We start from the raw sequence: 27,919 nt of genomic DNA, 5'->3' as shown, positions 1-27,919 counted from the left end.
ACTTGGGTTTAGGTATTTCAGGATCATCCGTTCGACAGCACAAACAGAACTACTGCCATTTTTCAATCGTGATATGAACCACTGCTGTGCCATAACGGTGGATACCGCCATGACAAGCCACGAAGCCTCCTCTTCATCCTCCTCCAAGTCAAAACTTTGGAATTACAATGTGTTCTTGAGCTTCAGCGGTGAAGACACACGCAATGGCTTCACAGACCACCTCCACGCGGCATTAACAGACAAGGGATACCAGGCATATATTGATGAGGATGATCTAAAAAGCGGGGAAGAAATACAAAAAGAACTGGAACAGGCAATCGAAAAATCGAAGATCTCTATCATTGTCTTCTCGGAGAGCTATGCGGATTCGAGTTGGTGTCTTAACGAGCTGGTGAAGATCATGGAGTGCAGAGACAAACTGGGGCGACATGTTTTGCCAATATTCTATCACATTGATCCTTCACATGTCAGGAAGCAGAATGGAGTTTTAGCCCAAGCATTTAAGAAGCACAAAAAGAACATCCGTAAAGAAAATGATGACAAGAAACGTGAAAAAAAACGAGAAAGGGTAAAGCAGTGGAGAAAGGCTCTTAGAGAAGCTGCAGAGTTAGCCGAAGAATTTCAGGAGCACGTAGAGGGCATGGGTGAAGAAAAGGATGACAAGAAACGTGAAGCTAAACAAAAAGGGGTAAAGCAGTGGGGAGAGGTTCTTACAAAAGCTGCAAATTTGTCTGGCTACCATCTTCAAATCACTGATAATAGGTAATCATTCACGTGCTTTTCAATATTTAAGTTGTATTACTCTAATTAACATGCTTAATTAATACACCTTAATCTCTCATATAAAATCTAGAGGAAAATTGTAGTTTTGGTTCCTCAACTAAAAATTCATTACATTTTGTCCTTGAACTTGATAAAATATGGAGCGTTAGTCCTTCGTAACCAATTCCTTTAAATTTTAGTTACAAGTGTTCACAACTTTACATGTTAGTTTCACCTATGTATCTATATAAAATTGTAGGCCTACCTTATCCCACCAACGCTCGCAAGCTCGCAGCCCACCCCTTCACCTTCCATCTTTGATTCACACCCCGTCAACCTCCCACTTTCAACCCCCAATCCCTAATCCCCACTCCCCAGCCGACCCCAACCTGTAGCCCACGGACCACAGCCTGTTGAATAAGAAGAGTATCCAAGATAACTCTAATGATCCCAAGAAGAAGAAAAATAGAGCACACTCTTAAAGAAAGCTCACAAAACAAACTAATTAGCAAAGCTTTTCTTATTTAGCTCTAGGCTTTGTTTTTCCTTGGATGAATTACAAGGCTTGGGGACTTGGGTATTTATAGCAAACCAAATGAAAGCTACTTAATTAAACTAAGATTATTTACTACCACACAAAACACATTAATTGCACCTAATTATTTGTTTTCACACACAACCTAACTTTGCCTAACTTTGCTTTGTTTTCACACACAACCTAACTTGCCTAACTTTGCAATTGTAAGCACTTACATCATCAAACTAGATATGGACTTGGACTTTAGATTGGGTTGTGGATTACTTATGGTTTTGGGTTGACATTGATTCTCAACACTCCCCCTCAATGTCAGCTCTCATTCTTTTCTCCATGCTGAGTTGACGACGAAACTTTTCAAACTTGCCAGTACTCAAACCTTTTGTGAACAAGTCTGCAATTTGATCATCTGTATTGATTTGTCTCATCTCAATATCTTCTTGCAAGACCTTCTCTCTAATGAAATGGTAGTGTACCTCCACATGCTTAGTTCTTGCATGAAAGACTGGATTTTCTGCCAAGCGAATTGCCGATTGGTTATCACAGTACAGTGGTACTGAATAATCTACTGGTTGATGTAGATCACTCATCAACTGTACCAGCCATGCATTCTCTTGAGCTGCCATTGCTGCTGCTCGATACTCAGCTTCAGTGGTTGACAATGATGTCGTCGGTTGTCTCTTGCTACACCAAGAGATGGTTCCAGAACCAAGCTTAAACATATACCCAGTTGTTGATCTCCTGGTGTCATGATCTCCCGCATAGTCAGCATCACAGTAACCAACTAACTTGCAGTCTTCACCTTTCTTGTACAAAAGACCATAGTCAATTGTACTCTTCACATATCTCAGTATTCGTCGAACTGCTTCCAAATTAGGCTTCTTTGGATTTTGCATGTACCGACTCATCACACCAACTGCATAAGAAATGTCAGGTCGAGTCAAGGTTAAGTAGATCAAACTACCTACCAATTGTCGATACATCGTCGCATCTTCCAAATCTTTTCCTTCATATGCACTCATTTTGACATTTGGCTCCCGATCCAGCTCTCCATGAAGAAAAGCATTCTTAACATCCATCTGCCACAGATTCCAGTCTTTGTTGGCTGCAAGTGCAAGTAGGACTCGTATAGTTGTAAGTTTCGCCATTGGACTAAACGTTTCATCATAGTCTAGTCCATACTGTTGAGAGAAACCACGAGCTAACAATCGTGCCTTGTACCTCTCGATTGACCCATCTGGACGGCGATTTATCTTGTAAACCCACTTGCAGGATATGGATTTCACATCTCTTGGCTTTGGCACGAGATCCCAAGTCTGATTTTGCTGAAGTGCATCGATCTCTTTTTTCATAGTTGTCATCCACTCAGAACTCTGCGATGCTTCTTCGAACGTCTCAGGTTCTGTTGATTCTTCAATTATGGCTGCATTGGCGTATTTAGGATTTGGCCTTCGTGTTCTTGTTGACCTTCGGAGTTGAGATTGTGGAGTTGATTCTTCCGTTTCACTCGGCCCACCTTCTTCGTTTGGTTGTTGATACACGCCAGTTTCCCAAGGATTCTGAGCCACTCTTTGTTCGACATCATTGCCATTTGGATCTCCTGATTCATCTGAAATTGGTTGGAGTTGGATAGTATGCTCCCCCATCTTCTGTTGCAGCTGTTCTCCAAATTCTCTAGAGTCTGGTAGCACCTCCTTCTCTGATGACCACCAAGAGGACGCTTCATCAAACACCACATCTCGTGAAGTGTAACATCTTCCACTTGTTGGATCATTATTGTAGTCAATTCGTTCTGGTGTTGTTACCGTGAGAGCTAATTCTTCTTCCTCTGTAGCGAATAATGCTTCAGCATCCCAGCCATCTTCACTATTCTCCTTCGAACTGGAAGTAGCAGTATTACTTTCAGCAGGCTCTTTCTTGGTCCAGCAATCTTTCGCCATGTGGCCCATCTTCCCGCAGTTGTAACACTTGCCACTAAACTTTTTACTATTACCGCGATTCTTCCAAGCTCCCCCAGAATGAGAGCCTCCATTTCCTTGGTGACTTTGCACCTTTTCTCCATCCTTTTTAGATTCACTACCAGTGTACCGCTTGAAGGTGCCTTTGCTTTTGTTGGTGTAGAGCGCTTCCTCTTCACTCTTCAGTGAGACTCCTCCCATTTGCTTGGCCATAGCTTCTTGACCTGCAAGCAAATTTTCAAACTCAACAAGCGATGGTTGTGTCGGCCATCCTTGTATAGCGGCAATGAACCCTCGATATTCGGGTCTCAAACCATGGATAATTATTCTCTTCATCCTGGTTTCCCCAATAGGAGTTGTTGGATCTAATTCTGAAATTTCGCGGCATATCGACTTCACCTTGTGAAAGTACTGGGCAATCGTCATGTCGCGTTGTACCATCGATAGCAACTCATTCTCGAGAAGTTGCAATTTTGTATCGTTCCTCTTCGAAAAGAGTGTAACAAAAGTGTCCCATGCTTCCTTTGGCGTTTTAGCATCTCGAATGTGCTCCAACATTTCTTCTTCTATTGTGGTCTTTAAGGCAAACATTGATTTGCCTACTTTAATTTTCCACTTTCGCAAGATGCCATTAGCATCTTCCGCTGCCGGTTGTGTAACTTCACTACCACCGACAACCTCCCACAAGTCTTGACCTTGAAGGTAAGACTCTATACACGTTGCCCACGTGTTATAGTTTTGGTTGTTGAGCTTATTGATTCCTCCAACAACTTGAAGATCACCCATCGTATCGGCAAGACTTTGACTACACCGAACAAGCTTGAGTGACTACCGTGCAGAGTAATACACTACTCTCGACACAAAGAAGCTCCCTCTCAAGGTTTGTGATAACCCCAGCAATAATCTCAAGAAATCTTTTCTGATGTGGAAGATCAGTCAAAACTGCAACCACAGAGCATACTCGGAATTTCAAGAGACTTTACAACCAATGCTCTACCAAGAACGATCCCTGACCGACTTGGCTCTGATACTAATTGTTGAATAAGAAGAGTATCCAAGATAACTCTAATGATCCCAAGAAGAAGAAAAATAGAGCACACTCTTAAAGAAAGCTCACAAAACAAACTAATTAGCAAAGCTTTTCTTATTTAGCTCTAGGCTTTGTTTTTCCTTGGATGAATTACAAGGCTTGGGGACTTGGGTATTTATAGCAAACCAAATGAAAGCTACTTAATTAAACTAAGATTATTTACTACCACACAAAACACATTAATTGCACCTAATTATTTGTTTTCACACACAACCTAACTTTGCCTAACTTTGCTTTGTTTTCACACACAACCTAACTTGCCTAACTTTGCAATTGTAAGCACTTACATCATCAAACTAGATATGGACTTGGACTTTAGATTGGGTTGTGGATTACTTATGGTTTTGGGTTGACATTGATTCTCAACACAGCCTTCACCCGAACCCCGAACCTGCATCCCACAAATTTCTTGAATCTTAATTGGAGTTTAATTGATACACCTAACTTTAATATATCCATGAATGAATTTGTTTCTTTTATTGAAGTTGGTCACAAAATCACATACTAGCTAGTAGCTAGTTTGTGTACATATATATATACAGAGACACGCGAAGGAAAGAAGGAAAGAAAATTGTTTATATTAGTACTAATAGCTCCTACTGAGCCTACGTACTAAGCTTACCAATTTAATTTTTCAGGCGTGAAGCAAAGCTTATTAGAGAAATTGTTGACAAGATTATCCCGGAATGGCTTCCAAGTGCAGAAAAATTACATGTGGCCAAGCACCCAGTTGGAATATATACTCGCATTCAAGATATCATCACTTATATTTCAAATGGTGGATCAGATGTTGTTCGCATGGTTGGAATTTGGGGGATGGGTGGGTTGGGTAAAACAACAGCTGCCAAAGCCATTTATAACCACATTCATCATAAGTTCCAATTCAAAAGTTTCCTTGCCAACGTTGGTGAATATGATCTGGTTGATTTGCAAGGAAAACTTGTTTCTGACATCTTGAAACATACCAAGTCTAAGATAACCAGTGTTGATCGAGGTATGGGTCTGATAAAAAATCATCTCCAACGTAGAAGCGTACTTGTCATTATTGACAATGTAGACAAAGTGGAACAACTAAATGCAATAGCTGGAAATCGTGATTGGTTTGGCCCAGGAAGTAGAATTATCATAACGACACGAGATGAACGTTTACTAAAGCAAGTGAACATGAAAGTGGACAAGACATATCCGCTTAAGGAAATGAATGAAGAAGAAGCTCTGAAGCTCTTTAGTTGGCATGCCTTTGGAAATAGTTGGCCTAATGAAGGATATCTTGAACTCTCAAAAGAGGTTGTTTCTTATTGTGGTGGTTTGCCACTAGCCCTTGAAGTTTTAGGTTCTTCTATGATTGAAAGAACCCCAACATAGTGGAAAAATCAGTTGGAGAAATTGAAAAAATTTCCTGATGAAGGAATAATGAAAGCTCTAAGAGTAAGCTTTGAAAGGCTAGATCCTACACAAAAGGATATATTCCTTGACATATCTTGTTTCTTTATTGGATGGGATAAGGACGATGTCGCAAAAATATTAGATGGATGTAACTTTTTTGCAACAATAGGAATCAGTGTCCTCTGTGAATGATGCCTTATAACTGTTGAACACAACAAGTTGAATATGCATGATTTGCTTCGAGAAATGACCAAAGTAATCATTTATGGAAATCCCCGTCGTCCTCCTGGAGAATGGAGTAGATTGTGGAACCATCAAGAGGTCACTGATGTATTGAGAGATAAATCTATAAGTACATTCTCGATAAATAAAATTTTGTATTAATGCATCGTACATTAAAAACATTCACGTATGCCTATTATACATTAGAAACATTCACGTGTAAATATATGTATTTACATAAAGAAGCTCAATTAGGAATAGATGCAGATAATCCTTTTCTTACCCACTATAATGTGTTGTTAACAGGGAACTAAAGAAGTTGAAGGACTTGTTGTAGGTTTCCCTGATTCGTTTCCAAGCTATATGCAGGCTAGTTTTAGTACATAAGCATTTGCCAATATGAAGAAACTGAGACTGCTCCAGCTCTATGACTTGCAGCTCAATGGAGAATACAAACATCTTTCCAAAGAGTTAATATGGTTGTGCTGGGATAGATGCCCTTTAGAGTCCATACCAGATGATTTCTTTGATCAACGACGAGAACTAGTTATTTTAAAAATAACGTTTAGCAAACTGGTACAAGTTTGGGAGGGCTCCAAGGTACAATCGATTACACATAATGATGTTATGTTTCTATTTGATTTTCCCTCTCTTTTTTACGAGATATTCCTTTTGGATATTAATTTTAATTTTCCTTTGATTTTGTGCAACAGTCGCTTGGAAACTTGAAAATCCTTAATCTCGGAAGTTGCCATGACTTAAAAAAATCACCAGACTTTTCAAATCTCCCAAATCTTGAAGAGTTGATATTGGAATGGTGTGAGAGTTTGTTCGAGATTCACCCCTCCATTGGTCATCTTAAAAAACTTTCTTTGGTGAACCTTGATTACTGCAGGAATCTTATTTCGCTTCCTGGGGATTTCTACAAGTCCAAATCCGTTCATACTCTTATTCTTAATGGATGTTTGCAATTCAGTGAACTGCCCGAGGATTTAGGGAAGATGATATCATTGAGAGTACTTAAAGCATCTTACACAGCCATAAGCCAAGTACCGCGTTCCACAGTAAGATTGAAGAATCTCACTCATTTATCTCTAGCGCGCATGACGTTTCCTTTGCAATTTACCGATTCGTTACACGGCTTAGACTCTTTAAGAAATTTAGATCTCTCATGGAACAGTTTAAGCGATGATGCATTCCCAAAAGGTTTTGGGAGTCTAATTTCTTTAGAACATTTGAATCTTTCATTTAATGATTTTCATACCCTACCCAGCCTCAGTGGCCTTTCAAAGCTAGAAAGTTTGCGGTTAAGTTACTGCAGTTCCCTTCATACCCTACCCAGCCTGAGTGGTCTTTCACAGCTTATAACTCTGGAGTTAAGTAACTGCTATATCATTCACACCCTACCCAGCCTCAGTGATCTTTCAAAGCTTGAAAGTCTCTGGTTAGATGATTGATATGGCCTTCATACAATCTATGATTTACCAACAAATTTGAAATTTCTTTGTGCATCTGATTGCTATAATTTGGTAACATTGCCCAATTTTTCGAAAATGTCGAATATGATAGAACTGAATGTACGTGATTCAAGCGCAATCACTGAGGTTCCAGGCTTGGATAAGTCATTAAACTCCATGACATGGATTGATATGCAATGTTGCACCAAACTCACAGCTGATTTTAGGAGGAACATCCTAAAGGTATCTCTCTCTCTCTCTCTCTCTCTCTCTAATTGCCTTCCTATGGCGCACTTGCACACACACAACGCGCACATGTACATGTGTTTGTGTGTATATATCTCTCTCTCTAATTTCCTTCCTATGGCGCACTTGCACACACACAACGATCACATGTACATGTGTTTGTGTGTATATATATATATCTCTACTAATTAATAAAACTCATTGTCAACCAAAATCCTATGAAATTACCAGTTTAACCATCTAATTAAAACAGAACATGAATAAGAAATATGAGGCAGAAATGTAATTTCACACAACCAAAATTTGTTTTTTTCTTTCAAGGCCTCACCTATATGTAATCTTTAACATATTTCTAATTATAAAAATAAAAAATTAAATAAAAAAATTTCCCACTCCCACGTTCTCTATCACTCGCTTCCTCTCTCCTATTTCAAAAACAAAAATAAAAAAATTTCTCACACTTTGTGTGTGCCCATATGCTAGTATATATGACACTTGCATTGTATATATAGGAATGGACTTATTGTGGATATGGTGGCATTTTTCTCGGTGGGAATTATGTTCCTGATTGGTTTGAGTTTGTCGAAGATGGTAATACAATCAGTTTTGAAATTCCACCGAGTAATGGTCGTAATTTTGAAGGACTGACTCTATTCTGCTTTCACCACTCAATACCTTATATCAGATGTAAAGATGGTCATCCTCGTGCCAGTATTGATATAAATAATACCAAGCGTACTGAGTTGCAGACCTGCATAGGCAAGGAAGATTGGGTTATAGAAAAGGGTGATATTATGTTTAGAGACTATTTTCTTTGGCAGGGACAAATATCGAACAATAAGCTCAATTTGCAAAGCGGGGATAAAGTTGATATAACTTTTGAAATGCCAGATAGAAATGCTCATTATGTGACAATTAAGAGAACAGGGGTTAATCTAGTATGGGACAAACCTATGAAGGAAAATGTGCACAATTTTGATCCTGATGGTGTGTTTTTGATCCAGAGGCACAATCAAGGTGGTGATGCATTGTCATCATCATATGTTTGAGTCAAATCACAATCAGTTCGTCAAACGCCTCTTTCATTTTTCGATTTCTTAGTTCGATAATGAAGGCAAGTCTGTATTTCGTATTTCTTTCAAAATTTTATGATTGTTCAAATGTTTTGAATTTGGCCAAGTATTTTAATTACTATGCGACTCCCTTCCACAAATCTAATCTTTGTTTTTTTTTTTGTTAATGCAGGTACATTAGCCCCGAGTCCTTCGGATGCCTGGATCTACTACAAAGTTTGAGAAGTGGCGATTGTCCTTGTATTTGTTTTAAGTTTAGCACTGTCATGTCTTTCTTGGTGCTTATCTCTGGGAAAAGGATTTCAACACCATCGGATGCGCTGTATGTGGATCTTGGGACCCATTTTGTCCCATCTCAAAACTTTAGCTATTTGTGCCAAAGAATCAAGGTGAGACCTATAGAGCTTAGCTTTTACAAATACTAGTTGTAAACTATGCCTTTAGCATGAATTTTTGCCTTTCTTCATTCAAAACCATCTGCAATATCCCCCCAAACAGAGAGAACTTTAACAATGCTGCTTATGAAACATTTAACAGATGGAGAGGTGGAGAGCTTCAAGTTGATTCAGTGATGCATGTTGCAAGCATCATACGGAGGACACAATGTTTCAAGCCAAATTACTTTTTTGTCATCATTGACTTCCTTTCCCGACAAAGGTATTTCACTGTCACTACTGATATTCTTACAATAAGTGATCCTATACGAGAGAAACTCACACTTGGAGGATGCCTCTATGGTGGTATCTCAAACCGTTCACGCATGGCTGAGTATTTTAACTACCATGCGACTCCCTTCCACAAATCTGATCTTTGTCTTTTGTTAATGCAGGTACATTAGCCCCGAGTCCTTCGGATACCTGGATCTACTACAAAGTTTGAGAAGTGACGATTGTTCCTAATTGTACATTTTTCTTTTGTGGTACTGCCTGATTGTGTTTTATTTACTCCTGTTTCTTCCCCGGATTTACATAAAGCTAATGTTACAAACTAGGCAACTAAAGCGGCTATTTCCAAATGCAGCTGTTTCTTCTTCTCTGTATCGCTCGTTAATGAAAAAGAACTAATCTAGCTTAAAATTTGCATCGAGTTTCTTCTTATCTTCTTCTCTGTATCTCACAATTTTTCGTCCCCTTTTGTCAACTAACTTCGATATTTCTTCTTTTCTACATTCGTTTGTCCTTGATAATTTCTTGAGGTGCCTCCAAATACTGAAGACGGTTGTGAAAAGATAACTGCTGACTGCTGTATGTTCTCCCAGTAGAAAAACACATTATCGCAATCGTTGTCAAACGCCTCTGCTTGGAACAATGTGAGACAGTCCCCTCTCCTGAGCACTACACTGCCGAACCAAAATTTGCAACCGGAAACACCGAACTCGAGAAACAGGACGTGAAATAAGAACAATACGTTGTAAGAAATCCAAAGTTGTCTTTGTATTTCCCTCTCTACAGTGCCAAGTAGTGTCGGGACTGCAACGGAACCCAATCCATACTCCATGCCCGGAACCGTGCCGTACCGTAAGGGTAAATGTGATGGTTTCGTCAAGAAAATGAACAAAAAGTGGAACTTGCCGTGTCAGGGTCATAGGACACCAGAACCAGAATATTGAACTATGAACTTGCCGTGTCAGGTAAATGTGAGAAAAAAACATATCGGCTAGTGATTGTGAGCCCAAATTCTTGAGGTCGGTGTAAATTGCCTCTTCACTCGTTGGATAATCAAAGTTGCGCATAATCTTTCAGTTTATTGGCTCATCGTCAATTAATTTTAGATAAAGTAGTAGAGAGCATGTTATTTACGTGCTCAAGATATGCGGCTTTTGTATAAAGTAATCCAAATAACTTTTTAGGATCCACTTGGTTTTACTAAGAATTGATTTGAAAAATATTTTAATAAAAAACGCTTTCAGTCATTTTAAAAATCCTTTCAAACAAATTTTTAATAGTACACAATTAATTTTAAATTTAACTAATACTTATACCTATTTAATATATTCGTCTCCACCTTCAATTTTTGCCACGTCATGATCGTGAATGCATTCTTTGGTTTGGAGGTAAAGGGAATTGACGCTAAACCTCTCTTCTTTCTTTTGAAATTGACAATCACACCTTTCGCTCTCAACCTCTCTCCCTCCCTCCCTCCCTCCCTCCCTCCCTCCGATATAAAAACCCTCCTTCCGCACCAAAATTCCTCTTCGTTCCCACGGATTCTTCCCCATCGTCACACTCCAACCGCCGTCTTTCCCGCCAAATTTATTGTCGAACTATGCCTCCGTCCTCCGACCCCGCCGTCCCCACCGTCACACTAGTCACCATATCCTACTCCGAGCTCCAAGTAACTCTCTCCCCCCCCCCTCTAAGTTCTTTTTGTGGTTGCCGAGAAAATTGAGCATGAGAGTTTGGTTTGATTGCCTATAATTTTTTTTTTTCTGTTTGGGTGCTCAGAAACTCAAGAGAATTCGTTGAAGTTAGAGCAAAATTTTATTTCAGTTGACTTTTTGGTTGTTATTCTCTTCATTTTCTCAGCAACCAAACAGAATCTAATTGTTTTATTCATAGTTTTGTTTAATTGCTATGTTTTAACTCGTCGATCATGTCGAGAATTCGATTTTTCTAATTATCGTTTTTTTATTTTGGATTGATACAGGACAGGGACAAAGATTTGTCAGTGAAGATTGAAGAAGGATTTGGACCAAATGGGTTGGGAATCCTATCAATCACTCAAGTATGATTTCGTTATGCGATTTCCGTTGTTAATTACTGATTATCTCTTCCATTACCAGTTTTGGTAAGTTAAAACTATATGTGCAGAAAGAATTTGTTAACGAATCGGTTAAAAAGATAAACCACATGAACTTGCATATGTAATGTCGGGGTACTTTCTCTGTCATGTAGATTGTAGATTGTGCTGTTTGGGCAACGATATTTTGCTCCATTATTCCATTCATAGCTCATAAATTATGGTGTCTCATGCTATTGTTTTGATGCTTCATACCTAATCGATTCTCGTGAGAGCTAGCGTTTTGTTGTAAACTAATACGTATTTTCTTTCTAGCATCTTTGTAATTGTTTCGTTGAGTTTCCAATTGCAGGTTCCGGGATATTCTTCCTTGCGCGGGAATCTTCTAGGCTTGTCACCTAGGTATATCCCTTCTACGTAGGATTTTCATGTTCATTTTAAGTTTTAACTGCAATTCATAATGAATTTAGGAAGATAGTTTGTTATAGCACTGCTCATGGGAGTTTTCTTTTCGTTTATTAGATTAGCCAATCTGCCCGAAGAGGTGAAGAAGGAACTTGAAGATCCTCATAGTAGGTAAGTCATTTTACTCCCATTGTTATACTTTGATTTCTCTTAAGCCGTTGACATAATTTTCGTGTAAACGCAAACATCAATCTATGTTTTCCTTACAATAGAGAAAAATTCCAAAAATTCCTGCCACAAAGATAGTCTCATCTCAACTCTTGGATTTGTCACAGACTATGGTCTTGGCATTATTAACTAATATTTACGTACTTTTATTGCTTTTCTTGGGAATCTTTACAATGTTTTATTGCTTATCTTCTTTTTACCTGCCATCCATGTTTAGGTACAATTTTGGATGGAGTCATGGAAAAGAGAAGCTGGAATCTGGAAAGCCTGGTATCACTTTATGTTCTTTGTTTTAAATTTTGTTTCTTTGGAAACTCTAAGATCTTAGCATCATTCATTTTCCGTTTGTGTTCTGGTTTTGCAGATACGTTAAAAGGCTCGTTTTATGCAAATCCAATATTGGATAGCCCTACAACAGATAAATCTCTAATTCAAAGGTAAAAGTCTATAGGGACATCAATCATAATCTGAGTACATGTGGGGTCTGTTATGTCTGTGGTCACACAGTATATCGCTCAGACCAGTAATGTTTGGCCAAACTGTTGTTTGTGTTAGTTATGAATAACTATCATACATTTGATACAAGGTTTCTTAGAATTAGCCAGGACAAATCTTCTTTATGCTAGGATATGTTTACCTTTATTTATCCTATTTGAGAACTTACAGATTTTGCGTAAACAAAACATAATACTTTGTGTCTGCACAGATTTTATTTGTGATCTGTATTGTAGGTATCCATCATACTGTGGTTCAAATATATGGCCCAATAGTGAATTGCCAGAACTAGAAGTCAGTATGTTTTCCTTTAATTTATGATTGTATTTTTGCATGATTATGTCATCACTGCATGTAACTTTTGATTTGTAGCCTTCAAAGCTCTTGGAAAGCTGATCCTTGGAGTTGGGCTTATGGTCGCATATCACTGTGACAGATACGGTATAGTCTTTGTTGTTAAGGTTTACACTAAGAGAGCATAGCTATCCTGTTTAGTGTTTTTCCGGTCGCATTTTACACTTGAGTTGTCATGACAATTTCCTGCATGATTTTGTTTCTGTCCTGGCTAGAACACAAGTGTCATATTAGTGTATTACGAGCACTCATAAGACCTAAGATATAAGTTGAGATGACAAACCTATGATCTTGAGAAAGGGTTAAATCAAGACTTCTGAATGTTTTACATGATTTCATCACAAGAACTTTAAATTTATTGTCTCTCGTACAGAAAGGATAAAGAATGCTTCTCACCTTACAACTAAATGATATTGACATTTTCCACAGCCCTGGCCAAACAAAATGCCATACTCTTCTCCAACTGTTGTTTTTGCTTAATTAGCTTTGATGTTACTTTTCTGTATTGTATAGTTGTTGATCTATGGTGACCCTTTCAAATTTTAATGGGTGCTTTAACAGTGTCAAAAGCAATCAAAATGCGCGAGGATGAAGGCCTTGAACAAATACTGTTTCGATCTCGCTGTCATAAAGGGCGTCTACTTTATTATTTTCCAACAAAAGAAAGGTGATTATATTATATATCGTCATTTTTTCCATAGGTGATAATTGAGCAGTTAGTTGCAAGTTCAAATTCGTCTCTCAGGTTTGGTAGTATTTTTAGTCAATCATTTTGCTATGTTGTGATATAAGATACAGGAAAGGTTCCCTTCTTTTATGAAGCCCATGTTAACTTAAAGGAAATACACTAAGTGTTATCATCTCTGGGCGGTGAACAAGGCTAAGTATTGTTAGCATACAGACTATGATCTTGTATGAGTGTTTCAATTAATGTATAAAATACTGAAGAAAGGAAGAGAGTAAGAAATCTAGAGAGAGAGTGAGAGAATTCAGCTTGAGGAAGAAGAAACGAACTCTGCATTGTTTCATTCATTCACACACACTTAGCACATGTAGCAAGAGGAAATATTAATTAATCTAAGATTACATCTTAGCTGCACACTTGGACTATGATCCAAGGGCTGATATTTAAAACTGACTTCTTATTATATTTCAGCAAATACACTTATAAACTAACACTCCCTTCTAAGTGATGTGCTGAAATCACTCCCAAAGCTGTCCTCAGTACTTCAAATCGATCCCTTGCCAAAGCTTTAGTGAATATATCTGCAACCTGCTCTTCAGTCTTGCAGTATACCAGATCAATCTCACCATCTTGAAGTGCATCTCGGATGAAATGAAATTTCCGATTAATGTGCCTGGTTTTGTGATGATGAACTGGATTCTTTGATATGGCAATTGCTGAGGTATTATCACACAACAACTTAGTTGGTTCTGCTTGTTCTTCCTCGAAATCAGAGAGTACAAATCTTAGCCAAATGGCCTGTGCAGTAGCTTCTGCTGCACTGATGTACTCTGCCTCTGCAGTTGAAAGAGCAACACTGCTTTGTTTGATTGAGGCCCAAGAAAACACACCAGAACCAAGATTGAATGCATAGCCAGATGTACTCCTCATATCATCTTCACTTCCACTCCAATCACTATCACAATAACCAACCAACACTGCTCCTTTTCCCTTTTCATAGACAACTTCATAGGTCACAGTGCCTTGTATGTATCTCAGAACTCTCTTAGCTGTCCCCATATGCTTCTTGGTAGGATTGTGCATAAACCTAGCCAATAAGCTTGCTGCAAACATAATATCTGGCCTTGTTGCTGTCAAATATAGCAAACTTCCCACCATTTGTCTATATAAAGTCTCATCTGCCAGATCACTTCCATCTACTTTTGTAAGTTTTTCATTCATAGCTAATGGTGTTGCAACCGGCTTACAATCCCTAAGTCCAAATTTCTCAAGCAAAGTCTTTGCATATTTCTTTTGATGCAAGAAGATGTAATTATCTGTTTGCAATACTCCAAGACCAAGGAAATGATGAAGTAATCCTAGATCAGTCATCTCATATTGTCTCATCATCTCACCTTTAAACTCAGCTATCATCTCCTTTGAACTCCCTGTGTAAATAATATCATCTACATACAGTGACACAATAAGAATGCCACTGTGAGATGTCTTGATATAAAGAGTAGCTTCACTCGGACTTCTGTGGAATCCAGCCTTTGCAAAATAGGAATTTATTTCTTCATACCAAGCTCTTGGAGCTTGTTTCAAACCATATAAAGCTTTCCTGAGCCTGTACACTTTGTCTTCCTTGCCCTGTATAACAAAACCAGATGGTTGATCCACATACACCTCTTCATTCAACACTCCATTTAGAAATGCAGACTTTACATCTAACTGAAATAATTTCCATCATTTCTGTGCAGCAAGGGCTACCAAGGTTCTCACAGTATCAAGTCTTGCCACAGGTGCAAAAGTTTCATTGAAATCGATTCCAGGCTTCTGAGAGTACCCCTTTGCAACCAACCGTGCTTTGTTTTTCTGCACTGAACCATCCAGATTTAGTTTTGTTTTATAAACCCATTTGACTCCAATGATTGGTTTATCAAATGGTCTATCAACAAGATCCCAAGTATGATTCTTCTCAATCATAGAGATTTCATCTTCCATAGCCTTCTGCCATGATTCATCCTTGGCAGCCTCTTCAAAACATTCGGGTTCTATTATGCACAGATTACACTTTTCATATATTTCTGCAATGTTTCTGTACTTGAGAGGAGTGTGATCAAAATCCTGTGGACCTGTCACTCTTTCTTGATCAGATAGCTCAGTAACTAAATCTGACCCAACATTCTCTTCACTGACTTCACATTGTGTTTCAGAATCACAAGCACTTCCTTCACAGTTTTGTTCTCCTGCAGACATTTCAATGATCTGGATACTCTCCCTTCTTTCCTTCTGTGCATTCCAATCCCAACATGCTTCTTCATTAAACACAACATCTCTGGAAATAGTCACCTTTCCAGATTCAATGTTATACAGTCTATATCCCTTCTCACAACTACCATATCCCAAGAAAATACACCTCTTGCTTGCCAAATCGAGTTTTTGTCTCTGTTGACTTGGCACATGAGCATAACACAAAGAACCAAACACTTTTAGATGCTTAATTCCTGGTTTTCTCCCACTGTAAGCTTCAAAAGGTGTCTTCTTATGTAAGGCTTTGGTTGGGCATCGATTCAGAATGTACACAGAGGTATTGACTGCCTCAGCCCAGAATTCAAGTGGAACCTTCTTCTCCAACATAAGACACTTAGCCATTTCCACGATGGTTCTGTTCTTTCTCTCTGCCACACCATTTTGCTCTGGTGTGTATGGAGTGGTAAGTTGTCTTTCCAGGCCTACATCTTCAACAAATCTGTTAAATTCCATTGAGGTGTATTCACCTCCTCGATCACTCCTAAGCTTCTTCAGTTTATATCCACTCTGCAACTCTACAGTAGCTTTGAACCTTTTAAACACATTGAGAACTTCAGATTTATGCCTTAGAAAATAAATCCAACACATCCTGGTGCAGTCATCTATAAAAGTGAGAAAGTATCGATTTCCAGCTGTTGTAGTTGTCTGCATTGGTCCGCAAATGTCACTGTGTATAAGCTCAAGAGGAAATGATGCTCTAGTAGTGGCTTCTCTTGGAAATGCTTCTCTGCATTGTTTGCCAAGAACACAGCCTTCACACACTCCTTTAATTACTTTGATCTCCGGTAACCCGACCACCAATTCTTGTTCCTGCATCAATTTCAAACTGCTCATGTTCAGATGACCCAATCTTCTGTGCCACATAGCAGTAGAAGGACATACATTTGCCCTGTAGGCAATATGTATTCCAGACTGTAACTTCATTGGAAAACTTCGATTTCCCTTCATTGGTACTCTGGCAATCAGGTTGGAATATGAGCTATCATCATAGATCTCTACTTTATGACCTCCAAACACCAAGTAATAACCGTGCTCCATCATTTGACCTACACTGAGCAAATTTTCTTTCAATCCAGGCACAAGCATAACCTCCTTGATATATCTCTTGCCTATTTTAGTTTCAACCATAAGACTTCCTTTACCAGTTACATCAACAAGCTGTCCAGTACCCATTTCAACCTTTGCAGTCACATACTTGTCAATATCAACCAGTAGATCCTCCCTTCCAGTCATATGATTACTACACCCACTATCTACATACCATACATCTTCACATCCTTTTACACTAGTATTAGTTTGATTACTAGCATAAAACATGATTGGTGTAGAGTCTACCTGAGTGGCATAATTAAGCTGTTGCACTGCCTTCTTGCTATTACAGTCCCTTGCTAGATGACCAAACTTATCACAGTTGTAACATTTTGGTTTGCCTTTGAATCGACACTCACCAAAATGTAGCTTGCCACAATGCTTACAAGAATTTCTAGCCCCATCTGTGGGTTTGTTATCCCACTTCTTGCCTTTGTCCTTCCAATTCTTATGGTACTTGGCATTTTGATTTCCAGTAAACTTAACTGGTTTGGGATTCACACTAAGGCTAGCAAATGCTCTCTCAGTTTTATTTTCAGAATGCCAATCAATCCTTAACTCAAAACTCTTCAAAGAAGCCACCACCTCTTGTACCTCAATCACATCCAAATCTTTCGAATGCTCAATAACAGAACAGATAGAGTCATAAGCTGATGGCAAACTAATTAATAATTTCTGAACAACTCTCTCTCGAGATAATTCCTCTCCATAGCTCCGCATTTGATTTATCAGATCAAATAGTTTTGTAAGATAAACAGAAAGTGATTCATCATCTCGCATTCGGGTATATTCAAATTCCCTACGAAGACCTTGCAATTTAACACTTCTAACCTGTTTATCACCATGGTATTCTTGCTGCAGAATGTCTCATGCGCCTTTTGAAGTTTCTTCATGAGAGATTCTGGGAAATATCTCATCTGAAACAGCGCCCTGAATCAGACCCAGAGCTTTAGCATCCTTCATGAGCACCTCAACAAGCGTCATCCTCCCAGCACCACTAGACTCTTCTTTGTCTTTCTTCTTCGCCTCAGATTCATCAATCTTCTTCAGATCTGATTCATCGAAACCCTTTTCAACCAGATTCCACAATCCGTAGGACTTGAAAATGGTCTTCATCTTAATACTCCAGAACTTATAATTTTCACCATTGAAAATTGGTGCTCTCACCTCACCACTACCCGATCCTTCCATGTTAGACTCAGATCGCAATCAACTCGATCGCAGCTTTGAGTTGCTGGGTAGCTCTCTTCACAGATCCAAATGCCCAGTATCAATTGATCGAACACAGCTCTGAGGCCATGTTAGCATACAAACTATGATCTTGTATGAGTGTTTCAATTAATGTATAAAATACTGAAGAAAGGAAGAGAGTAAGAAATCTAGAGAGAGAGTGAGAGAATTCAGCTTGAGGAAGAAGAAACGAACTCTGCACTGTTTCATTCATTCACACACACTTAGCACATGTAGCAAGAGGAAATATTAATTAATCTAAGATTACATCTTAGCTGCACACTTGGACTATGATCCAAGGGCTGATATTTAAAACTGACTTCTTATTATATTTCAGCAAATACACTTATAAACTAACAAGTATGTCGTTTCTCAAGTTCATACGCGAACGTTATTATATTATAAACTTTTCAATTCTAGGAATGTGAGACAATGAGATAACAAAAAAAATTCTGCTTAAACTCCAACGTGTATAACATCCATCTTGGTGTATTATATGGTTCATTTGCTTAGTAAGGAAAGGCGCAGCTAATAGAAGTGTAATCCTAATGCGCATTTTGCAATAGTTTTAGCAGTGGAGGAGCTTAAAACGATCCATTGGGGAAGCTCTCTTCGAGCCATTGAGCCCGAACGTTGAGGAGTTGAGCGTGTGACTGACTGGCATGTGAAAACCGGAGCCATTGAAATTTACCGTTGTGGAAAATAAGTTAGATGAAACTACATGAGATTTGTGTAAGTTCTATATGAGAGCAAACACTTGGTGATTTGATTAAAGATATGTGGAATGATAAGGAGATAATGATTGACACTTGTGGTAGACTTATCAGGAGTTGTATTTCTTTACAGTTTCAAGTTAGATACATTCTCGATAAAACTAAAACTCTTTTAACTGATATAATGCATAAGTGTTTCAGGTTGATAAGGCTACTCTTTGATAATGATCACTTACTGGGAGGGATCCTTATTGAATTCCATGTATAAAACTAAGGTCCATGCTCTCTCCACTAAATACGCAAGTTTACAGAAAACTCAAGTCCCATTCCCATTAAGCGTGCCTTGCTTTCAGTTGTGTAAAGTTGCAGGAGAACTTTAGTTCTTAATCCTTGTTTTCTGAGACAATGTTTTCCACAGATACGTGGTTAAGTTGATAACTGTGAATAAGTTTTTACCTTGCACAATTAAGTTACAACTTGAACCATTGAAATTCATTATAATGGATCGATAGGGTCTGCACTTTCGGGCTAGTTTCTTTCCTCTTCCCCCATACCGGCAAGAAAGTCATTTCATCCCTTGAAAACATTGTTTATATATGCATATATGGCATCCATTTGGGTGTATTATATGGTTCATTTGACTAATTAATTACGACCTGACTACTAAACTAAACAAAAATAGTTAACCACTTGCTAAGGAATCCAACTGTCTAATAAATACATTAGTTAATTAGCTCCAATAAGATTTAGGGTTGTTGCTTACATATATAAAAAGACAGTGTTAGGTACCTTGTCCTTTCAAAACATTGTTTATATATTGCATGATGGCATCCATTTGGGTGTATTATATGATTCATTTGACTAGGAAATATAGCTAATACAAGTTTAATCCTAATGCCCATTTTGCATTAGTTTTTAGCAGTGGAGCCTAAAAATGGTCCATTTGGGTGTATTATATGGTTCGTCCTTATTTGGATCTATTATATTAGAGCACCACTTAATATTTAATACAACGATCCAATAGATTGTTTTTCTAAGTTCATATCTGTAAATGGTTGAATCATTTATCGCTTATCTTGAATAATTGTTTTTAATTATTCTTTCACATTTGGGTCTTTTTCTAATCACTTTTGTTTATTATGTTGTTGTTGTCATGTTACTTCTCAAATGCTTCCAAATTCCAAACTAAAATAATGCATTATTAATGGTTGAATATCTGTAATCACCTCAAGAAGTCATTGTTTATAATCTATTGGATAGTCTTTTTCCTTTTGCGTTCGTTTTTTTTTCTTCCTTTCCTCTCTTTCACTGCACCTTCCTGGCCGGCCGGAGTATGTCGTTTCTCAAGTTCATACGCAAACGTTATTATATTATAAACTTTTCAATTCTAGCTATGTGAGACAATGAGATAACAAAAAATAAATAAAAAATTGTGCTCAAACTCCAACGTGTATAACATCCATCTTGGTGTATTGTATGGTTCATTTGCCTAGTAAGGAAAGGCGCAGCTAATAGAAGTATAATCCTGATGCGCATTTTGCCGTAGTTTTAGCAGTGGAGGAGCTTAAAACGATCCATTGGGGAAGCTCTCTTCGAGCCATTGAGCCCTAACGTTGAGAAGTTGAGCGTGTGACTGACTGGCATGTGAAAACCGGAGCCATTAAAATATATTTACCGTTGTGGAAAATAAGTTAAATGAAACTACATGAGACTTGTGTAGGTTGTATATGAGAGCAAACACTTGGTGATTTGATTAAAGACATGTGGAATGATAAGGAGATAAGGATTGACACATGTGGTAGACTTATCAGGAGTTGTATTTCTTTACAGTTTCAAGTCAGATACATTCTCGGTAAAACTAAAAGTCTTCTAGCTGATATAATGCATAAGTGTTTCACGGTGATAAGGTTACTCTTTGATAAGGATCACTTAATGGGAGGGATCCTTATTGAATTCCATGTATAAAAATGAGGTCCCTGCCCTCTCCACTAAATACGCAAGTTTACAAAAAACTCAAGCCCCATTGAGCGAGCCTGGCTTTCAATTGTGTAGAGTTACAAGAGAACTTCAGTTCTTAATCCAAGTTTTATGAGACGATGTCTTCCATAGATACGTGGTTAAGTTGATGACTGTGAATAAGTTTTTACCTTGCACAATTAACTAACAACTTAGACCATTGAAATTTATTATAATGGATCGATAGGGTCTGCAGTTTCGTGCTAGTTTCTTTCCTCTTCCCCCATACCGGCAAGAAAGTCATTTCATCCTTTGAAAACATTGTTTATATATGCACATATGGCATCCATTTGGGTGTATTATATGGTTCATTTGACTAGTAAGGAAAGATAGCTAATACAAGTTCAATCCTAATGGCCATTTTGCATTAGTTTTTAGCGGTGGATCCTAAAAATGGTCCATTTGGGTGTACTATATGGTCGGTCCCCATTTGGATCTATTATATTAGAGCACCATTGAATAGTTAATACAATGATTCAATGGATTGTTGTTTTAAGTTCATATCTTGTAAATGGTTAAATCATTTATCGCTTATCTTGAATAATTGTTTTTAATTATTCTTTCACATTTGGGTCTTTTTTTCTAATCACTTGTGTTTATTATGTTGTTGTTGTCATGTTACTTCTCAAATGCTTTCAAATTCCAAACTAAAATAATGCATTATTGATGGTTGAATAACTGTAATCACCCTAATAAGTCATTGTTTATAATCTATTGGATAGTGTTTGTCCTTTCGTGTTTGTTTCTTTCTTCCTTTCCTCTCTTTCCCTGTAACTTCTCGGCCGGCTAACAGTATGTCGTTTCTCAAGTTCATACGCAAACGTTATTATATTATAAACTTTTCAATTTTAGCAATGTGAGACAATGAGATAACAAATAAAATTCTGCTCAAACTCCAACGTGTATAACATCCATCTTGGTGTACTATATGGTTCGTTTGCCAAGTAAGGAAAGGCGTAGCTAATAGAAGTACAATCCTGATGCGCATTTTGCAATAGTTTTAGCAGTGGAGTAGCTTAAAACGATCCATTGGGGTGTATTATGTGGTCCACCCCCATTTGGATGTATTATATTAGAGCACCGCCAAATAATTAATACAACCATCCAGTAGTTCGTGATCCCACTTTTTGAATTTTGTAAATAGCTGAATCATTTACCGTCCACCTTAAAAAATTGTTTACAGTTGTTGTTTCACATTTGGGTATTTTCTCCTATGTTTTAATACTTTATAATATATATGTCATTTTATTTTGTAATTTATATATCCCAATACAATTATGTGTCATTTTAAGTATAAAAGACATTTATTTATATAATATATAGTAAATTTACTTAAATCTGTCTAACAGCTAGGTCCTAACTCGTTGTCCGATTAACGTCTAGCATCTATTAGAATCTTGTATAATATATGGCCCTAGCTCTTGTTATGGAATATTATTGATTAATTATATGGGGTATGCTATCTACACACCCTATTTTACTTTTCACATTCCTTGATAATTTCTGTTCGTTGATCTTCTTCAATTCATCTGATCCGAATATCGAAAATTAAAAAAATGTGAGAAGTAAAATAAGGTGTATCACATTCCAATTATATAAAAGGAAAATTAATGAAAAGAGTTTGAAAACTTTGAATTTTAACGATAAGCACAAAATAAAAGGTAAAGTGAGTAATACCATGATTGATTTTTTAGTATAAAAATATATTTTTTTTGTTAAAATAAATAATACCAGAAACTTTTCGTTAAAGTTTCACTCTATAAACCAAGTCAAGTCTTTACTTTGGTGTATTTTGATGCTTCTTTCTTCAATGGTTGGGTTCATTGCCCGTTCGTTTTCGTCCTTGGCACAGTGGAATGCTACCCACGCGTCGATAATCGTGACTTCTTCTCCGCTCTTCCTTTCCTTTTCCTTTTTCTCTCTCGCAATTCTCAGCCTCTGTCGGTCTCCAACCTCGCTTTCTTTGGCTCCCAAATCAGTTTCTCTCGCTGTCCAACCTCTCACGAATTACAAACAAGGTGCTTTCTTGCTGGAAAAACTACTGAACCAGTAGAATTTTCCTTGGTGGTTCAATTCGATTCGAATAATTTTTTTACCCAGAAAAGCTAGCTTCCTGGTGAGTATTACAGCTTTCTCGGTGTGGCTGTTTCAATTTCGTTTTTGTGATTTTGGATTTGCAAATTTGTTTTCTGTTCAAATTTTCTTTTGTGATTTTGAGGGGTTTTGTTTATCGATTTTCTCACTCATCTCTCAGCTCTCTCTCTCTCTCTCTCTCTCTCTCACTTTTGAGGTATATGCCGTTGCCTGACCATTTTCCTTTTGTTTATCGATTTTCTCACTTATCTCACTCAGCACTCTCTCTCACTTTTGACGTACATGCCGTTGGATTCCGTTTGCTGCTGCTGATCTGCAGGTAAAGCTTCAATTTCCATATGAAGTTTCCATTTTTCATGATTTCTGGAATTTGGGTTTTAAACAATGGAAATAGAACTAGATTCTTATCATCATGTCATGTTCTACTAATTTTTTCAGGCCGAACTGGTAAACTTATTCTACGTCTTCTTTCGTTTTTAGCTGAGCATTTATTGGTATTTTCCACAAATGTTTGGATTGTTTGTGTTTGACTTTGATGATTGTGGCGATTCAGATAAAGGTATATCCCAAACCTAATATTTTTGTTTGGTTTTTTCTTCCTTTTTCGCTTCTCTTCTTTTGATTTCCCGTTTATATATTCTACATTTTCTTATTGCAGTTTTGAACCTTTTCTTTTCTGAATTTGTATGCTTTATGGGTCGTCATTTAATCTGCTTAATTATCATGGTGATCAACTAAGATATCACTTTTTCATACACTATATACTTTGAGTTACTGGTTGAATTATGAATTGAGAAGTGGACAATGCCATAAAAAAATTGCTAGGAGTAGGAGGATGTTCTTGGCACACTATAAGAAGTTTTCTTTTTCTTTTTGGCAAGTTCTTCATATTCATGATTCCGTTATCAGTGCATTTGCTTTCCCATGATTTCTCATAAATTGGACGTGAATGTATTTATAGATTTTTATTTTTTTTAGCAAATCAAATCCATTGAGCAGCAGGTGCATCAACCCATATATTATTACTACAACTGTACAAGGCCTCAGCGTTATAGCCAAGAATCTTTTGGATAGTCTTTGTCCTTTCGTTCCTCTCTTTCCTCTTTTCCTCTCTCTTTCTCTGCACCTTCCGGCCAACATTATGTCGTTTCTCAAGTCCATACACCAACATTATTATATTATAAACTTTGTTCTTGTTGACTGAAGGGGCTTGACTTGGGTTTAGGTATTTCAGGATCATCTGTTTGACGGCACGAACACAACTACTGCCATTTTTCAGTCGTGATCTGAACCACTGCAGTGCCATAACGGTGGATACCGCCATGACGACCCACGAAGCCTCCGCTTCATCCTCCTCCAAGTCAAAACTTTGGAATTACGATGTGTTCTTGAGCTTCAGCGGTGTAGACACACGCAATGGCTTCACGGGCCACCTCCACAGGGCATTAACAGACAGGGGATACCAGGCTTATATTGATGAGGACAATCTAAAAAGAGGGGAAGAAATACAAAAAGAACTGTTCCAGGCAATCGAAGAATCGAAGATCTTTATCATTGTATTCTCATCGATGTATGCTAATTCGAGTTGGTGTCTTAACGAGCTGGTGAAGATCATGGAGTGCAGAGACAAACCGGGGCGACATGTTTTGCCAATATTCTATCACGTTGATCCTTCACATGTCAGGAAGCAGAATGGAGTTTTAGCCCAAGCATTTAAGAAGCACAAAAAGAACAACCGTAAAGAAAAAGATGACAAGAAACGTGAAGAAAAACAAGAAAGGGTAAAGCAGTGGAGAAATGCTCTTAGAGAAGCTGCAGATTTGTCTGGCTACCATCTTCAAATCACTGATAATAGGTAATCATTCACGTGCTTTTCAATATTTAAGTTGTATTACTCTAATTAACATGCTTAATTAATCTCTCATATAAAATCTAGAGGAAAATTATTCCTAAGCTAAAAATTCATTACATTTTGTCCTTGAACTTGATATATATATATATATATATATATATATATATATATATATATGCCTAGGCCCAGTGCGGGCAGGGTGACCGTCCGGAACTCAAAAAAATTGGGGGCACCAAAATTATTAGGGTGGTATATTTATATATGTTTTTATAAGAGTATGAATTTATAAAGTTTGGTTTAGTGACAAAGAAATTTAACTAGAACTAGTGGTTTTGTTGTTTAAAATGAATGAGGTCTTAGGTTCAAAATATCATGTGTGCTTATTTACATTCCAATTTTTACAAATTTCTTTTCATAACAGTATAAATTTATAAAATTTGGCTAAATGATCAAGAAGTTTAATTAGAAGCAATGATTTTTGTTGTTTAAAATTAACGAGAGGTCCTAAGTTCGAAATGTTATGTGCATATTTATTTTTTTCAATTTTTACAAATTTTTGTTTGGTTGTTAATTTATTTACTAGCTCGTAGCTTTGTGGGTTTCTATTTTTAAATATCCGTTCCAATTGAAGTCTAATATTCAGCAAAGAGTAATGCGTAGACCAAATTTACAAATAATATTACGTGTCATCAAAATGTTTAATTTAGTGTTCATTTATTACTTAATACATATCCTTAAAGACTCAAAAACATTAATATTTTTTTAGTCTTATATTGACGAGGTTAGCAAATAAGAAAAAATAACTCACAATTTATACAAAAACACTTTAAAAGTTCAAAAGGAAAACAAAACTCATAATCTATCTACTTGTAAGCACGAAGTTTTTTAGTTTTCTTCTCTTGATACAAAATAAATTAATTATTCCGTGTTTCTAAATTATTGAGTTTGAAGTGTTTTTCTAAATATAATTTTATCGATGTCTTACGTGTGAAAACAAATATTTTTTTTATATGAAATGAGGGCACATTTTTTGACGTCGACCCGGACCTCAAAAATCTCTGAACCGACTATATATATATATATATATATATATATAATTGCAGGCTTACCTCATCCCACCTACACTCGCAGGCTCGCGGCCCACCCCTTCACCTTCAATCGTTGATTCACACCCCATCAACCTCCCACTTCCAACCCCCACTCCCTAATCCCCACTCCCCAGCCGACCCCAACCTGTAGCCCACGGACCACAGCCTTCAACCGAACCCCGAACCTGCATCCCACAAATTTCTTGAATCTTACCTTTCGAGACAGCGTGGATGGATGTCATTGTGAATTCGTTTGCAAGGGGAGATGCGTTCCAGATTTGGATTAGAAACTTTCTTTTGTTTTGGCTGTTGGGAAAGTGCTACAATGGTGTGGCTGGGGTTTGGAGGAGGTGAGGCGGAAGGGAGGATGGGAGAGAGTTAACTTATATAATTTAAAGTTTTTTTTTTCTCTTTCTTTCACTATGTTTATATTTATTTTCTTTTATTTTGAATTTTCAAGCCATGTGGCATCTATTAAACAAAAATATGGAGCCCATAAAGACGACGTCATCAAATTAACAGAAAATCATACGGTGTTAACATGGAGGGACCAATGCTTCATATTTTGTTAAGTTCACAGACGAGATTTCATGAATTTTTAGTTTTAAGAACCAAGGCCACAATTTGATCATAGTTCAGGGACCATTTCTTTAATTTCCTCTAAAATCTAAACCATAATTGGAGTTTAATTGATACACCAAACTTTGATATATCAATGAATGAATTTGTTTCTTTTATTGAAGTTGGTCACAAAATCACATACTAAAAAAAAATTGTTTACTGAGCCTACTAAGCTTACCAATTCAATTTTCAGGCGCGAAGCACAGCTTATTAGAGAAGTTGTTGACCAGATTATTCCGAAATGGCTTCTGATCCCAAGCGAATTACATGTGGCCAAGCACCCGGTTGGAATCAATTCTCGCGTTCAAGATATTATCAGTTATCTTTCAAGTGGTGGATCATATGATGTTCGCATGGTTGGAATTTGGGGGATTGGTGGATTGGGTAAAACAACAGCTGCTAAAGCCATTTATAACCAAATTCATAATAAGTTCCAATTCAAAAGTTTCCTTACCAACGTTAGTGAATGTGATCTGGTTGTTTCGCAAAAAAAACTTGTTTCTGACATCCTGAAACAGACCGAGCTTGAGATAACTAGTGTTGATGTAGGCATCGGTCTGCTAAAACATCATCTCCAACGTAGAAGCGTACTTGTCATTATTGACAATGTAGACAAAGTGGAACAACTAAACGCAATAGCTGGAAATCGTGATTGGTTTGGCCCAGGAAGTAGAATTATCATAACGACACGAGATGAACGTTTACTAAAGCAAGTGAACATGAAAGTGGACAGGACGTATCCGCTTAAGAAAATGAATGAAGAAGAAGCTCTGAAGCTCTTTAGTTGGCATGCCTTTGGAAATAGTTGGCCTAAAGAAGGATATCTTGAACTGTCAAAAGAGGTTGTTTCTTACTGTGGTGGTTTGCCACTAGCCCTTGAAGTTTTAGGTTCTTCTATGATTGAAAGAGCCCCTGAAGTTTGGAAATGTCAATTGGAGAAATTGAAAAAATTTCCTGATGAAGGAGTAATGAAACCACTAAGAGTAAGCTTTGAAGGGCTAGATCCTACACAGAAGGATATATTCCTTGACATATCTTGTTTCTTTATTGGATGGGATAAGGACCATGTCGCAAAAATATTAGATGAATGTAACTTTTATGCAACAACAGGAATCAGTGACCTCCGTGAACGATGCCTTATAACCGTTGAATACAACGTATTGAATATGCATGATTTGCTTCGAGAAATGGCCAAGGTAATCATTTCTGGAAATTCCCGTCGTCCCCCTGGAGAATGGAGTAGGTTGTGGAACCGTCAAGAGGTCATTAAAGTATTGAGAGATAAATCT

At 37.5% G+C, this 27,919-nt stretch overlaps 3 protein-coding genes across 3 annotated transcripts in view; all 3 read left to right on the top strand.

Annotated features, from left to right (window-relative positions):
* Window positions 1-27,919, top strand: part of LOC103419296 (disease resistance protein RUN1-like) — a 66,786-nt gene that overhangs the window by 34,885 nt on the left and 3,982 nt on the right. The window contains exons 4-5 of the mRNA XM_070806305.1: window positions 24,295-24,924; window positions 26,824-27,919. Coding sequence (XP_070662406.1) covers window positions 24,392-24,924; window positions 26,824-27,919 — 1,629 coding nt within the window. The 5' untranslated portion in view covers window positions 24,295-24,391. The remainder of the gene's footprint in view (window positions 1-24,294; window positions 24,925-26,823) is intronic.
* Window positions 41-27,919, top strand: LOC108169351 (disease resistance protein RPV1-like). The gene is made up of 3 exons (XM_017327535.3): window positions 41-762; window positions 4,984-5,986; window positions 27,827-27,919. Exons 1-2 carry the CDS (start codon window positions 74-76, stop codon window positions 5,708-5,710), a joined length of 1,416 nt encoding a protein of 471 aa, XP_017183024.3. The 5' UTR covers window positions 41-73; the 3' UTR covers window positions 5,711-5,986; window positions 27,827-27,919.
* LOC103408332 (uncharacterized) lies at window positions 10,843-19,085 on the top strand. The gene is made up of 10 exons (XM_029110055.2): window positions 10,843-11,063; window positions 11,376-11,453; window positions 11,821-11,870; window positions 11,991-12,044; window positions 12,319-12,371; window positions 12,466-12,538; window positions 12,833-12,894; window positions 12,969-13,037; window positions 13,512-13,617; window positions 18,813-19,085. The coding sequence occupies exons 1-10, from the start codon at window positions 10,995-10,997 to the stop codon at window positions 18,832-18,834; spliced, it is 636 nt and encodes a 211-aa protein (XP_028965888.1). The 5' UTR covers window positions 10,843-10,994; the 3' UTR covers window positions 18,835-19,085.

This window comes from Malus domestica, chromosome 02 (genome assembly GCF_042453785.1).
Source record: "Malus domestica chromosome 02, GDT2T_hap1".
Lineage (NCBI taxonomy): Eukaryota > Viridiplantae > Streptophyta > Magnoliopsida > Rosales > Rosaceae > Malus > Malus domestica.
Note: the sequence above shows the minus strand (reverse complement) of the source record. Positions and strands in the feature narration are given on the sequence as shown.

Coding starts and splice junctions, on each gene's coding strand:
- LOC108169351 (XM_017327535.3), top strand. CDS start 74: ATGAACCACTGCTGTGCCATAACGGTGGATACCGCCATGACAAGCCAC. Junction 763..4,983: donor CTTCAAATCACTGATAATAG/GTAATCATTCAC, acceptor TTAATTTTTCAG/GCGTGAAGCAAAGCTTATTA.
- LOC103408332 (XM_029110055.2), top strand. CDS start 10,995: ATGCCTCCGTCCTCCGACCCCGCCGTCCCCACCGTCACACTAGTCACC. Junction 11,454..11,820: donor GAATCCTATCAATCACTCAA/GTATGATTTCGT, acceptor TTCCAATTGCAG/GTTCCGGGATATTCTTCCTT. Junction 13,618..18,812: donor TATTTTCCAACAAAAGAAAG/GTGATTATATTA, acceptor ATTTTGCAATAG/TTTTAGCAGTGGAGGAGCTT.